Source organism: Lacerta agilis, chromosome 3 (assembly GCF_009819535.1).
Source record: "Lacerta agilis isolate rLacAgi1 chromosome 3, rLacAgi1.pri, whole genome shotgun sequence".
NCBI lineage: Eukaryota > Metazoa > Chordata > Lepidosauria > Squamata > Lacertidae > Lacerta > Lacerta agilis.
In genome coordinates, this window is record NC_046314.1 from 100,771,619 (window position 1) to 100,784,538 (window position 12,920).

Here is a 12,920-nt window from a genome sequence, read left to right on the forward strand (position 1 = left end):
TGTTTAGGTGGTAGAACGCCTTCCTTATTTAATTAAGCTCTCATCTGTTTAGCTAGGGCAGGAGTGAGGGTTGCTTCCCCCTAGTCCTGCAGAAAACCTAGCAATGGAGCTAAGCTCAAAAGAATCTGCAAGGCAGACTAAAGGCCCATCAAGCTCAGCATTCTATTTCCCACAAAGACCTCCAGAAAGAGTACATTGAGGGCATGGAGGCTGAAAGGGAGACTCAAGAGCAGGCTCCTTAATCTTGTGCTTGAGGTACATGGTTCAACTCCCTCTCCCGACACCCTCTCCTTGCACATTAAAGTCCAGGAAAGAGAGGATGGGGAGAAGAAGTGACTCGAACATAAATAGGGGAGCTACCCCTTGAAGAATTATTTGCAGAATAATACCGCAGAAATATATTGGGGAGGAGAGGAGACAACTATCACAATTTGACTGAAGATACAAACATATGAAGGAAAAAAATAACCTGAACACAGAACAACACTATGTTAAGTCTTAGAAGCACCAAGTACAGTATAGTGATTAAGAGCAGTAAAAGAGATGGATGAGCGGAACACCAAAGCTCAACAAGCTTGTCTTAGATCCAGCCACAGAAGCCTTTTCTTTTCTTTTTCTTTTTTGCAAAAGTCTTGGGCAACTGCCAGCTACAGCCAACTCCTTCTTCATTCAAGCTGTGACCTTAGCATCTCACGAATACCAGGCCTCTCAGCTGCCGCAGCCTAAATTGCCTAGATGCTTAGCCCATGATTTTCTGCTAAAAGTGGTGACTTGTTTTGCGTATCATCTGGCAAACTTTCTCACCAGACACGTTGAGTTAATACGGAATGTATCATCTTGCTTCCGTAGCAAAATAATGAGCAACATAACTGAAGGAACATCATGTGGACAATTCAGTCCTCTGCTGTATCCTCACCATCCACATACAGTATTCTGCACATGGAATTCCCTGGCCAACACCCCTTCCACTCCCCAACCTCCTTTTCCCTATTATGCACATGCATCCAGTCAGAAATGCCTTTAGCTCAGTTGGTAGAGCATGAGATTCTTAATCTTGGGGTCTTAATTCTTATGAATATACCAGCAACATTTCAGATTTGACATCAGCCTGGATGCGCCCAGTGTGTGGGTGTATTATCTAATACGCAACTTCAAAATCAGAAAGTATCCAGTGTTTGGGTGAAGGACAGAGTATCCATGGTTATACCTAAACGTAGACCTATTTTACAAGCAAACAGCTCTGTAATTTTTATTCCAATCACCATCAAAGCAACTGTGCAAGAGGTATCGGCATTGTTCCAGTGTTAGAGGCAGTGGTGCAGATATCTGAGGCCTGAATCTGCCATATATAGTAGATTCAGGCCTCAAATATCTGCAGCACTGCCTCTTTCCTTACAGAGCCTCTTGGGTGCCCCCTAAGCTGTGGGAAACTCTCTCCACCTACATTATACAGCTTCTGGAGGATGCTGATGAAGCACCACTTTGTCTTGGCTTTTGACACTTAAGGTGCATATTTTTAGGACCCACCTTATCTTCATGAGGGACGCGGGTGGCACCGTGGTCTAAACCACAGAGCCTAGGGCTTGCCAATCAAAAGGTCGGCGGTTCGAATCCCTGCAACAGGGTGAGCTCCCGTTGTTCGGTCCTTGCTCCTGCCAACCTAGCAGTCAAAGTGCAAGTAGATAAATAGGTACCGCTCCGGTGGGAAGGTAAACGCTGTTTCTGTGTGCTGCTCTGGTTCCCCCAGAAGCAGCTTAGTCATGCTAGCCACATGACCAGGAAAAACTGTCTGCGGACAAACGTCTGCTCCCTCAGCCAGTAAAGCGAGATGAGCACCACAACCCCAGAGTTGTCCGCGACTGGAATTAACTGTCAGGGGTCCTTTACCTTGGCAGGGGGTTTCCTGCTTGGTAGGGGGTTGGACTGGATGGCCCTTGTGGTCTCTTCCAACTCTATGATTCTATGATTCTACCTTTATCTTCATGAATATAAGTTGCTTTGAACTATTTTTATTGTTGTGTTTTAATGCTGTGGCACACCCTGGGACCTTAGGGTGAAGGTGAAGGTGAAGGCGAAGAGGAGGAGGAGGAGGAGGAGGAGGAGGAGGAGGAGGAGGTGACAAACATAGGATTTTAAGGAAAAATTCAGAACTGTGTTGAAAGTTCCTCTGGAGTTCAAGTTTCTTTCCACTGCAGTTCACTGGCTCTCTACAAATGAGAATCTCTAAATGGCATTCTTGAAGGGAACCATGTTGAGAAATGCTGCCTTATGGGGAAAACATCCTCAACATGAGCAAAACTCAGTTCTAAATCTTTCCCACTACTCTAGATGGTCTTAAGCAGGCATCCCCAAACTGCGACCCTCCAGGTGTTTTGGCCTACAACTCCCATGATCCCTAGCTGGGGGGTCATGAGTAGCTTGGGGGACCTAGCCAGATGGGTGGGGTACAAATAATAATAATAAAATAATAGCTAACAGGACCAGTGGTCAGGGATGATGGGAATTGTAGACCGAAACATCTGAAGGGCCAAAGTTTGGGGGTGCCTGATCTTAAGAGTGGAGGGTGTAATTTCAGCTCTCATTCTCCTTCTGGATACTCAACACTGAGGCAATATCTACAATTTTTGTGTCTGTGCATAAACTCTTTAATGAATACTTGTTCTAACTATCCAATATATTGCAACATCATTATTTCCTGGCCTTGGCAAAGTTCACGCTGCAAAGCAAACTGCTACTGATAGAATTATTTCCTTGGCTCTGTGCTCTAGCTCACCTCTATCATATCCCTATAATGTAAACATATTTTCAATTTCTAGAAGGCATTTACAGAATAAATATCTTTCCATCTATTCATCACTTGCTACATTTTAAATAAGAACCTTCACATTTCTTCTATATTGTGCTATGAGCAAAAAAGCTCTTCCCTGGCTGTTTTTCAACTCCTTTAATAATAAAACGTAGGAAAAGTTAAGACAGCTAACGGGTACATTTAACTCACTGGATATTAGACTGAACAACAGTTTCTTATACTACTCCCCTTCCTGTCATTTGTACCCAACTTTGGAAGATTTATAATTGTTTATTCCTGTGGTCAATGCTAGGAATTTCATGCACTCTCACTAATTAGGTATAAAGTACATGATATTCAGATATCTTCATCAGGTGATTTCATGGTTACTAAGGCTCTTAAGTACGTAATATATAACCCTTTACCTAGCCTAAGCTTTTCTCCTCTCTCTCTCTCTCTTAAAGTGGTCTCAGGGCTGGAAAAATCCCCATTGCTGCTCATACTAGGTTTCTGAAATTTTGATCCAACCCCCTGAAGCTCAGATAGCTAAATCCTAGAGGATGAAGCATACTGAAACTGGCTTCAAGAATATGATTTAGTATTTCAGTCTTGCATGGTAATTGACTTCAACCCTACACTACGTGTATTCCAGCCATAAACTGGAATTTAAACCAGAATACATTAACCAGACAATAAATCATTCCTAAAGGCCATCTGAGGACACAGGCTAAACTGAACAAACAATGAGGATAATAAGAAGCTATACTACTGAAATCAGGGAAGGGGTGAACAATATTTAACTGTAACTTCAGAGATAGATAGCCAGGCACATGAAAAAGGTAATATGGCCAGACACACATACAATAAAATACAATCTGACTTGTACAAACCGGCAAAAATGGGATACAAAATAAGCATTCAAACCAATAGCAGATAGCAAGCAGAGCAACAAACCCCACGAATCAACATTTTAACTTTAATAATGGGAAGGGCATATTTCACACAGGTAGGGGGCAGCAAAAAGTTGACCTGAAGTTTCTGACCTGCAGTCATCCTGCCGTGAAGAACATAAAACAAATCAAAAATCTTCCTTCTGATGTAGTAAAGGTAAAGGGACCCCTGACCATTAGGTCCAGTCATGTCCGACTCTGGGGTTGTGGCGCTCATCTCGCATTAATGGCTGAGGGAGCCGGTATACAGCTTCTGGGTCATGTGGCCAGCATGACAAAGCCACTTCTGGCGAACCAGAGCAGCACACGGAAACACCATTTACCTTCCCACCGGAGTGGTACCTATTTATCTACTTGTACTTTGACGTGCTTTCGAACTGCTAGGTGGGCAGGAGCTGGGACGGAGCAACGGGAGCTCACTCCGTCACGGGGATTTGAACCGCCGACCTTCTGATCAGCAAGCCCTAGGCTCTGTGGTTTAACCGACAGTGCCACCCGTGTTCCATGATTAAACCAATGAAAGATGCAGCAGTTCTAAATGCCATTTAACCATTCCACCAAAAGGAACAACCCCTGAATCCTGGGAGGAGGAAAACTGCAAGTTCCACCCCTCCATCCCCCAATTCTTTCCCCTGCTCTGCTCCATCCTTCCTTCTTTCTCCAAACCACATACCTGTACAGGGGGCATCCCACTATTGCTTTGGCGAAATTCGCCCACGTCTCCGATATTGATCTCCTCATAGTCTTCCAGCATGCGCACAGTCATCCCCGGCTTCAGGTTCTCCTGCACATACTCTACATAGCTGCTGCGGTTGGAGAAATCTGACAAAGTCAAAAATCCCTGCCCTTGCTTTTTCCGTGGCGACGGCTTTGGGGTGGCCAGAGGTACCTGAACAGCAGTACAAGTGGAACCCTTGGGCTGGAAGATGGAGCGGACGACTCGAGGCTGTGTCTCCCTGAGGGAAAGCTCCCTTTCCTGGCTGCGGTCCCACCCCATGACCCGCACCAGCTCCGAAATGAGGTTCGCCATGGCCATGCTGAAGTCAAACTCCCGTTGCACCCGACTCTTTTCCCCAAAGTTTGCGCTGGGGGCTGCGCAGTCTTGGCGTTCCCCTCCCAGTTCTGTGGTGCTGTTAAGCTTGTCCATGAGGGAGGTGACGCACAAATAGCGCTTCACCAGAGAAAACAGCAGCTTCCCTGGAATCTGAAAGAGATGCAATGCATCAGGCCAACTAGAAAATTATGTTCTCCCCTAGCTCGCTATTGAGCTAGACCCTAAATCACCCTGTATTATACCTCCATTTGCAATGTATTTTCTGCCCCTGTGAGTTGTTTTTTCTGGCTTTCTCCAAACCCACTGCCCTCCACCTCCACACTAGGCAAGTCTCTGGATTACCCCAGCCAATTAACATCCTTGATCTCGATCTTTGGGTCATGCCACCCTTATCTCATCTGCTTCTCAGACATGCACTCAAATCCTTGCCTTCACAAGGGAACCCTTCCTGACCATATCACAATCAGCCAGATCAGCAGGTACCTGAGGGAGATGGATGCCTTCAAAGGACATGCAGTGTTCTTCGGAAGATGTTGTCTCTGCAAACAGCTCCAAGAGAGTATAGCGGCTGTCAAAATCCATATGCTGTTCAATGCCATCCTGCTGGCTCAGGGACAAGAGAACATACGCTCTGCTTCCTGAAACCAAAGCAGGCATACTCAGTGCTGCGTTTCATATTCTGCCAGTGAGAGGAGATCTTTGCAAAACAGTGGTGCTTCTCCAGCATTATACATCTGTTCTGGATTATCACATTTAATGCAGCTCCGAGGTGTACATTAGAAATGTATCTTGACCCGCAGGTAAGTCACACACACAGGTAACAAATGCATAAATGCAGTAGGTGAAAAGGCTTTTCAAGGCAGACAAGTTCTGTTTAGCAGAATGAGCATTTTCCCGTTAGATGCAGCAGTTCAAGACCGCTGGCATTCCTAGTCCCTCTCAAAATCACAAAATGTAAAAACAAAACATGGTTAAGACTACTGCCTACTTCTGGTTATTGAACCTCTCAAATACACTCATGTCTTCAACCTTTATTTTCATCACCATGAGAGCCTAAACTTAGTTTTCCCCTATAAATTGAAGTTGGAATAGTAAGAGGGAGCCAGCTCATCACTTCAGCTAGCCACACTAATTCCTCCCACCTTTATCCCATAGACTTCAATGAAAGTTAATGCTAATGTTCTCAGTCTTAACCAGAATCTGAATACAGAATTTGAAGCTGGTTTATACATTCTGGTTAGCACTGGCTAATATTAGGGAGAACAGGAAAAGAGCTTGGGAATGTACATTAGAGAAATGATTATCCTGTTTCCCGCTGGAAGTTTTACAGTAAGCTCCTAAAGCCAAAATTGCGTATAGTCAGAACACATTGGGTGCAATGGCAGATGGGATTGCCAAAGTCTCTCCTCCCTCCCCAAACTTCTGTCCCCCCCTTTTTAAAAAAAATATAAGTTGCCAAGCATGTAAAGCTGAGTTAAACGTTTGTATATCTGTATCAGCCCCAAATAAATGGCCAATGTAGGTATACTTTCAAAACCTCAGAAGCCCAAGAACCAAACAAATCCATTTCTGTCCACAAAGCACAATAGCAAACTTTGCACTGAAACATTTAATAGCTATTAAAAATCAGTGACAAGCAACTGCCACCAATTTGATCTAGACTCGCTCAACCTTTACTTATTTACAATATGACAAGAAGCCAGAAAATTCTTCCTCCTCCTTTTCCCACTCCGATCCTATATTTTTCACTACAAATTCAGCTCTTGCCTAGACTCTTGTCTTCGGAGATGACAACAAAACTGAGAATTAGTGGAAACTGTTGACAGTTCAGAAGTCCAGGGTATGATAACTGTAAGAAGCATAGGACATTTTAGGAAGTTCAGTCACACAGTTTCTGAAGACAACATGTCCTCAGAGATTAAGGGGAAATGTTTATGGTTAAGAAAGTGGGGGTCTCAGGAACAAGAACAATAAGCTCCAACTAATGCAATGTCTCATTTTATACCGAGAATGTTTTCGCAAAACTGTACAATACAAAATGCAGACAACACAAAACACAGCATAAGGGCTTTTCTTTACATTATCTTCCTGGGAATCTAGGAAGGACCTCAGTTGCTCTCAAATATAATGGGCACTATTTCTTGGTTATTTGTTTTGTTTTTGTCTAGTATGCAGTTTGTCTGGTATGGCAGGTTTACCGCAATACATATCTATCAGAATGAGTTTGTGTGATGTGGTGGCAGGAATAAGAAACTGTCTCCAAAATGTTTGCCATTACATATACAAGGATGAAAGCCAGAAGGTTATTTTAAAAAGAGAGACAGAGAAAGTCTGGAAATGCTCTGAGTGGTACTTAAATATGTAGTTACAGGTGGGTAGCCTTGTTGGTCTGCCATAGTCGAAACAAAATAGAAAATTCTTTCCAGTAGCACCTTAGAGACCAACTGAGTTTGTTCTTGGTATGAGCTTTCGTGTGCATACAAAGAGTGTATCTGAAGAAGTGTGCATGCACACGAAAGCTCATACCAAGAACAAACTCAGTTGGTCTCTAAGGTGCTACTGGAAAGAATTTTCTATTTTGTTTCGACTTAAATATGTAGCCGGTGTCAGGGAACAGTCGGTGCAGGGGCTGTCAAGGGAGGGAGAGCCCCAGCACTGCATGGATAGCAGGGGGACTTCCAGCGGGACCGGCAGGAAGCAAAGCAGCCCAGTGGAGAGAGGGCTGGAGGATGCTCCAGAGACCCAACGCCCAATCAGTGGATCCAGCCAAGAGGGAGCAACGACAGTTCCGTCGCCCCAATTACGCAGCGGTGTGAAACGTAAGGAGGGAAGGAGGAGACTAGGGGTGCCCAAGTTCTTATGTTGGGGGCGCTCCAGAAAAGCGCCACTTCCGGGATCTGAAAGTGACTAAGCTGGTCATGGACTTTTGAGCTCTGCACTGTACATATCTGCACAATAAAACCTGTAAATATACGGGACTTGAGTCGAGCCTCTTTACTCGTGAGGAACCACAGCAGAACCCTTACAGCCAGGTTGTGAGAAGCTGAGCACGTAGGAGCAGAAGCAAAAATCGAAAAGGCCTGTGCAGTTTAAGGAATTGTATTCCTGGGTTTTTGTTACACAGTCAGGGGCAGGCATTGGTCAGTGGTAGGGAGTGAGCATTCAGGTTGCATGGTGGCACCTGGTAAGTTATTACAGGTAAAGTAACATTTGGTTTTCATCTAGCTTTGTAGGCAGTGTAAGCCCTTTCCTACTAATATATAAAAATTAGAAATAATGGTTTTAGCATTCTTTCAAACACTCTTGTTTAAGGTTCTTACCATAAATAGCCCTGCCCATTTCCTAATCTTTGTGTTTTAAAAAGTTTACATTAAGCAGCTGTGATATTCTGGCTTAATGAATCATGAGTAGGAAAAACATGCATTCTGGAACATATGAAGGGCAGTGCTAATGTCTTTTCCACCAGAGGATCGCAGATTAAGCAGCTGATACCCAATCAGTAAAACCATAATGTCCAAGAACTGCCCTACATTACTTTTTTCAGCGCAAAATTAATCTCAGTACATAGGAAAAGGCAGCACAGTAAGTGGGTGTCAAGAGTTTTAGAACTGAGTTCTGTTCTCTAACAGAAAGTTGGTCATCTCTCTGTGCCTCCATTTCTTCCTGTTGTAAAAAAAGATTATACCTGCTAATACAACGGAGATGTATAATCAACAATAACCATTCTTGCTTATGGTCTGCCTGAATTTAGTTCCCCCCTTCTTTTCACTACATACATAGATAAGGGTGAATTGGAAAATGAGCATGTTTTGAATTTCTTTTACTCTCTCTCATAATTAGTCAAGCCAACAAATATTCAATGGAAGTTTAAGATTTGGAGTGGTAGGACTCACTGTCTCTAGGTTTCTGAAATAGCTGAAATGCAAATTCAGGCAAAGCTTGTAATGTGAACTGAGCATAAGAGAACAACTCCAAAAACGGATGAGTGTCAATGCTTATTCCTGAGAAGCATGAAAGAAACGAAACATTCACAAAGTCTCCAAATAAATAATTAGCACAATTTGTGTCATAACGGAGGCAGGAAAACCCCAAAACCAATTTACTTATTACATACAAGGTCAGCTTTATCCTGAAACACTACAACTTATTTTGCAGAAGTTTGAAAAGAAAGCTGCCAAGTTTGTCTCTAGCTAGCCCTTCCAACTTAATTACCAAAACACACTGGGAATCACAGCCAAACTTTGCAAGTCTAGATAGAGCCACATCATGTAGTAGTACCAACTCAATGGCAGATACAGCCAGGTTGCTATGTTCAGAAAGTTTAAACTGGTGTAATCCATGGCTATTTAACATTTACATGGGGAAGAGGATACATGATTAGCATGCACAAGGTACCAGGCACACACTCTGATGACTCAAGAAGTAAAACTGCATTAAGACCTCTGCTCAAGGCTCTAGGCAGCAGCTAGTTGACTCTACTGAACATTGTCTGCTGGTCTGTCTCAATATAAAACAGCTTCTTATGTGCTTCCATGCAACTTTTTTATTATTTGCTACCTTTATAGAGGTCAGTCTGTATTTGTTGGGGCGGAGGAGAATTCAAATGGAATACTAAAGTTCTGAGATGGAAAACTGAAATTGTTATTTGTCTAATGCCACACAGCAAGTCCAAGGCTGAGGTGGAATTTTAACTCCAATCTCCCGAGTCAAAGTCCACCTCTCTATTCACCTGCCCATGTCCACTCTCAGTAATCCAGCTGAAGTCAACAGTGTTCACCTGGTTTGTTAATCAAAGAAACAAGAGGAAGGCCTGCATTTTAATGTTATTTATTCTTCTTCTGTAGAGAAGACTGCCATTCTGTGCTTGTTCTAAATTACTGTCCTAGTGGGTTTTTCAAGCCTTTTTTAATGTCTCATCGCTCCAGTTAATTGATACAAACTATTTAACGCAATGCAGCTTGGTTGCTCAGTTTCACTATGCTTTGAAATCCCCAAGTCAGGACTTCAGAGCACCTTGCACAGAGCTTTTTGCCTTTGTTTTAGGAGCAGTTTTAATGCAAACTGGATCAGGAAGGGGTTTGCATTGAAAAACCCCCTGAAACAAGAGAGCTGCATTGATACAGCTGCTATAAAAAAGTTTTACTGTTGTTGTTTTTTCAATTTTCCAGTTCCTTGCTACCTGCAACCTACTTTGAAGTCCTAGCTTTGGAGCTCGACAGCACCAAATCAGCTGGTGTCACTGTGGTGTCAGGAGATTGATAGGTGGGTGAGCCCATCCACTTGTTAAATTTAGCACACAAGGTCCATCCCGATGTGGATCTGGCTCATGGAGGCAAAAAGATTCCCCATTCCTGCTGTGTAATATGTTTACTATCCATCATTAAGGTCAGGATACCGTAGAGAGTTTAATCACTTTATAACTATAAAAATCCACATCACAGAATTGTAGAGTTGGGAGGTAACCCCAGGGGTCATCTAGTCCAACCCCTTGCAATGCAGGAATCACAGCTAATGAATCCCTGTCAAATGACCATGAATAAGAGGTTTTTATAATAATAATAATAATAATAATAATAATAATAATAATAATAATAATAATAATAATGATCCCTACATCCTGAGGCTGGAACCCAGCATCCGAAAGCATTTCCTGCTCTAAATACTGGGGCAATCCCGCATGGGGTGAATTTTAAAATGTTTGCACATGAACCTGAACTGTCTCCCAAAGAAGACACCAAACTTTTGTTTGCCTGAAGTGGGACCAAACCTGACTAACTTCAGTCCAATGAGCTGAATTAAAAATAAAAATTAATATGAATTATAATGACTTCATGGGTAGGAGGAATATCCCCATGCCACACAATGAAGGCTGTATCCAAAGCTGCCATTCCACACTTAAGACTTCCACTTGTACAATGGAATTTCCCCTTCTCTCCTCTGCAGCCCACCCCAAGCCCCCTCCTCATGTAGATTTTGATGGCATGGGGAGAGCAGAGGAAGGGGAAGTCCTGTTGTGTGAGTGGACCTCCATTTAAACAGCTAATGGATACAGTTCCAATCTAGCCTAGTAAGAAATATTACAGTAGCAGGGAAGTACAGACTGAATACTTAAAACTTCAAGGTTAAAAGTATCCTAGAAATAATTAAAAATCAAGATAGCCAAGGTCTCAAGGCAAGCTATATCCCCTTTCCTTTCCTCTACAGAAGATAAACCATGATTAGTGTGAGAATGTGACAGATGAACATTGCTGCAGCATACCTCTGAGGAAAGAATCAGGGAAAACCTATTTGTCTAAATTGAAGAAATACAGGATAAACCTATTAAAACCCACAGAGAAAGGTCTGAGAGATCTGACTAAATGTAGTTCCAGCAAGGGATCTGTAATTATTCATTTAGCCCTGGAATCATCCTCAAATATAAAATGAAAGTTTCTTTAGAAGTTCTTAAGATCTTGGTTCTCCCAAGACAACTAGAAAACCACACTTTATCTTTCTTGCAATCTAACACCATGAGGAACACAGAAATCCTCGGCAATTTAAAATGCTACGTAAAAGAACAACAGTGATTGCAGTGTCTCTGGAGGAGGTTCAGACTTACCAAACTTGACTGTGTTTGGAATCAGCCCTAATGAACAAGGCACATTTTCAGATGCAAGATTGCTTCCTCTTATCTGAATAACAATACCACCATCAAATGCAACAGGCAGAAGCCTTGAGCAGATTCAGCCAACCAACCCCACCAAGTACTCCATCCATATGAATCATTATCATTTTCCAGTTTCTCAAAGCGTTCTAGGGACTATCAACAGAGAATTCCTGCATTGCAGGGGGCTGGGCTAGATGTCCCTTGGGGTCCCTTCCAACTCTAAAATTCTAAGCCTGGAGGTCACCCTAGGATTTCAGACCAGGAAATCTCACCTGCATCATGGGAAGCCAGGGCCCTCAGCATCTTCCCAGCACTTCGGCGAATCTGCTTCTCCTCATTACACAGCATCTTCATCAGCAGATCCAGAGCACCTGTCTCTTTGAACACACCTGTCAACGAGCCAATACTGGCATAGGCACTGAGCACATGGATGGTGTTCAGGATGGAGGACTCTGGGCCTGTAGTCCTGGCCATTTGCCGAGCAGCCCGCTGCACCAGGTTCCTGACATCAGCCTTCATCTCAAGCAGCGAGGCTTCATCCAGAGTGACGTCAGATGGGAATGTGCTAGGTGCTTTTTCTTCCTTTACCCGCTGCCCCTCAGGTTTCCTCTTGCCCAGCAGTGTGGGGCAGTTGGCATAAACCTCCTCTGCCGACATCCACATCAGAATATTCTCCGTTTTGCTCTCGGAGGAAGCAGCATTGGTGCTGTTCCCTAGGCTGTCATCCAAGCTAAGGATACTCCAGCGAATCAAGTATTCGGTGTGCCCATCGTGGCCACGGCGCTGCCGGATTAGCTCCTCGGGATAGGCCTGCAGTTTGGGCCCAAGATGCACCAGCAGATTTCCATTTCTCCTCTCGCCCACCATGATGGAAGATATATCTGTGAACAGCAAAGGGAAGAGGTTAGACTCCCGAGAGATATCCAGGCTAGGTGCCCCATGGTGCCATAACTAGAGGCACCTAATTGTTTTAAGTAAAAAAGTTGGTCAGGTGCAAAATGCATAACATCAACTATGATTCCTTGTACCCGTGGGGACCCCGTCATACACTCCATGCCAGACACACTTCTCAGTGTCATTGACTTCTCCCTTACAAGTGTGTGACACTTAATGCACATTTAGAAACATTTTGCTCCAAGCGAAGGGTTCCTATCCTTGTTCACTGAAAAGCTGGCATGACCCTGAAGGACTCCTGATGTATCATGCGTTATTACATTGCAAGCATGCAGGCAGGGAACATGGTTTTCATTCAGTGTTCTAAATTAGCCAGGCGCCAGGTGCGTTTTGTGACTGGTGCAGGTCCAATTGTGACCACATAGAGATTTCTGGGTGCTAGGTTGGCGACTGCGGAAAGCAAAATGTCACTTAGAGAAGGACCTGAACTATTTTCCTTGAAGCTTGAATTCTGGATTGTTTTATCAGATGTTGTAATGTGTTGTAAACCATTTTGAAATTTGTTCTCTTCTAATAGGAGGGAACTAT

General features: G+C 43.5%; 1 protein-coding gene across 2 annotated transcripts in view; it reads right to left on the reverse strand.

The window, feature by feature from the left end:
* The window catches only part of LOC117044305 (cullin-9-like), a 54,201-nt gene that overhangs the window by 34,715 nt on the left and 6,566 nt on the right, over positions 1-12,920 (reverse strand). For both annotated transcript variants that reach the window (XM_033144930.1, XM_033144931.1), the window contains exons 2-4: positions 11,711-12,319; positions 5,276-5,430; positions 4,412-4,942 (exon numbers count right to left, since the gene is read on the reverse strand). In XM_033144930.1, coding sequence (XP_033000821.1) covers positions 4,412-4,942; positions 5,276-5,430; positions 11,711-12,305 — 1,281 coding nt within the window. In that variant the 5' untranslated portion in view covers positions 12,306-12,319. The remainder of the gene's footprint in view (positions 1-4,411; positions 4,943-5,275; positions 5,431-11,710; positions 12,320-12,920) is intronic.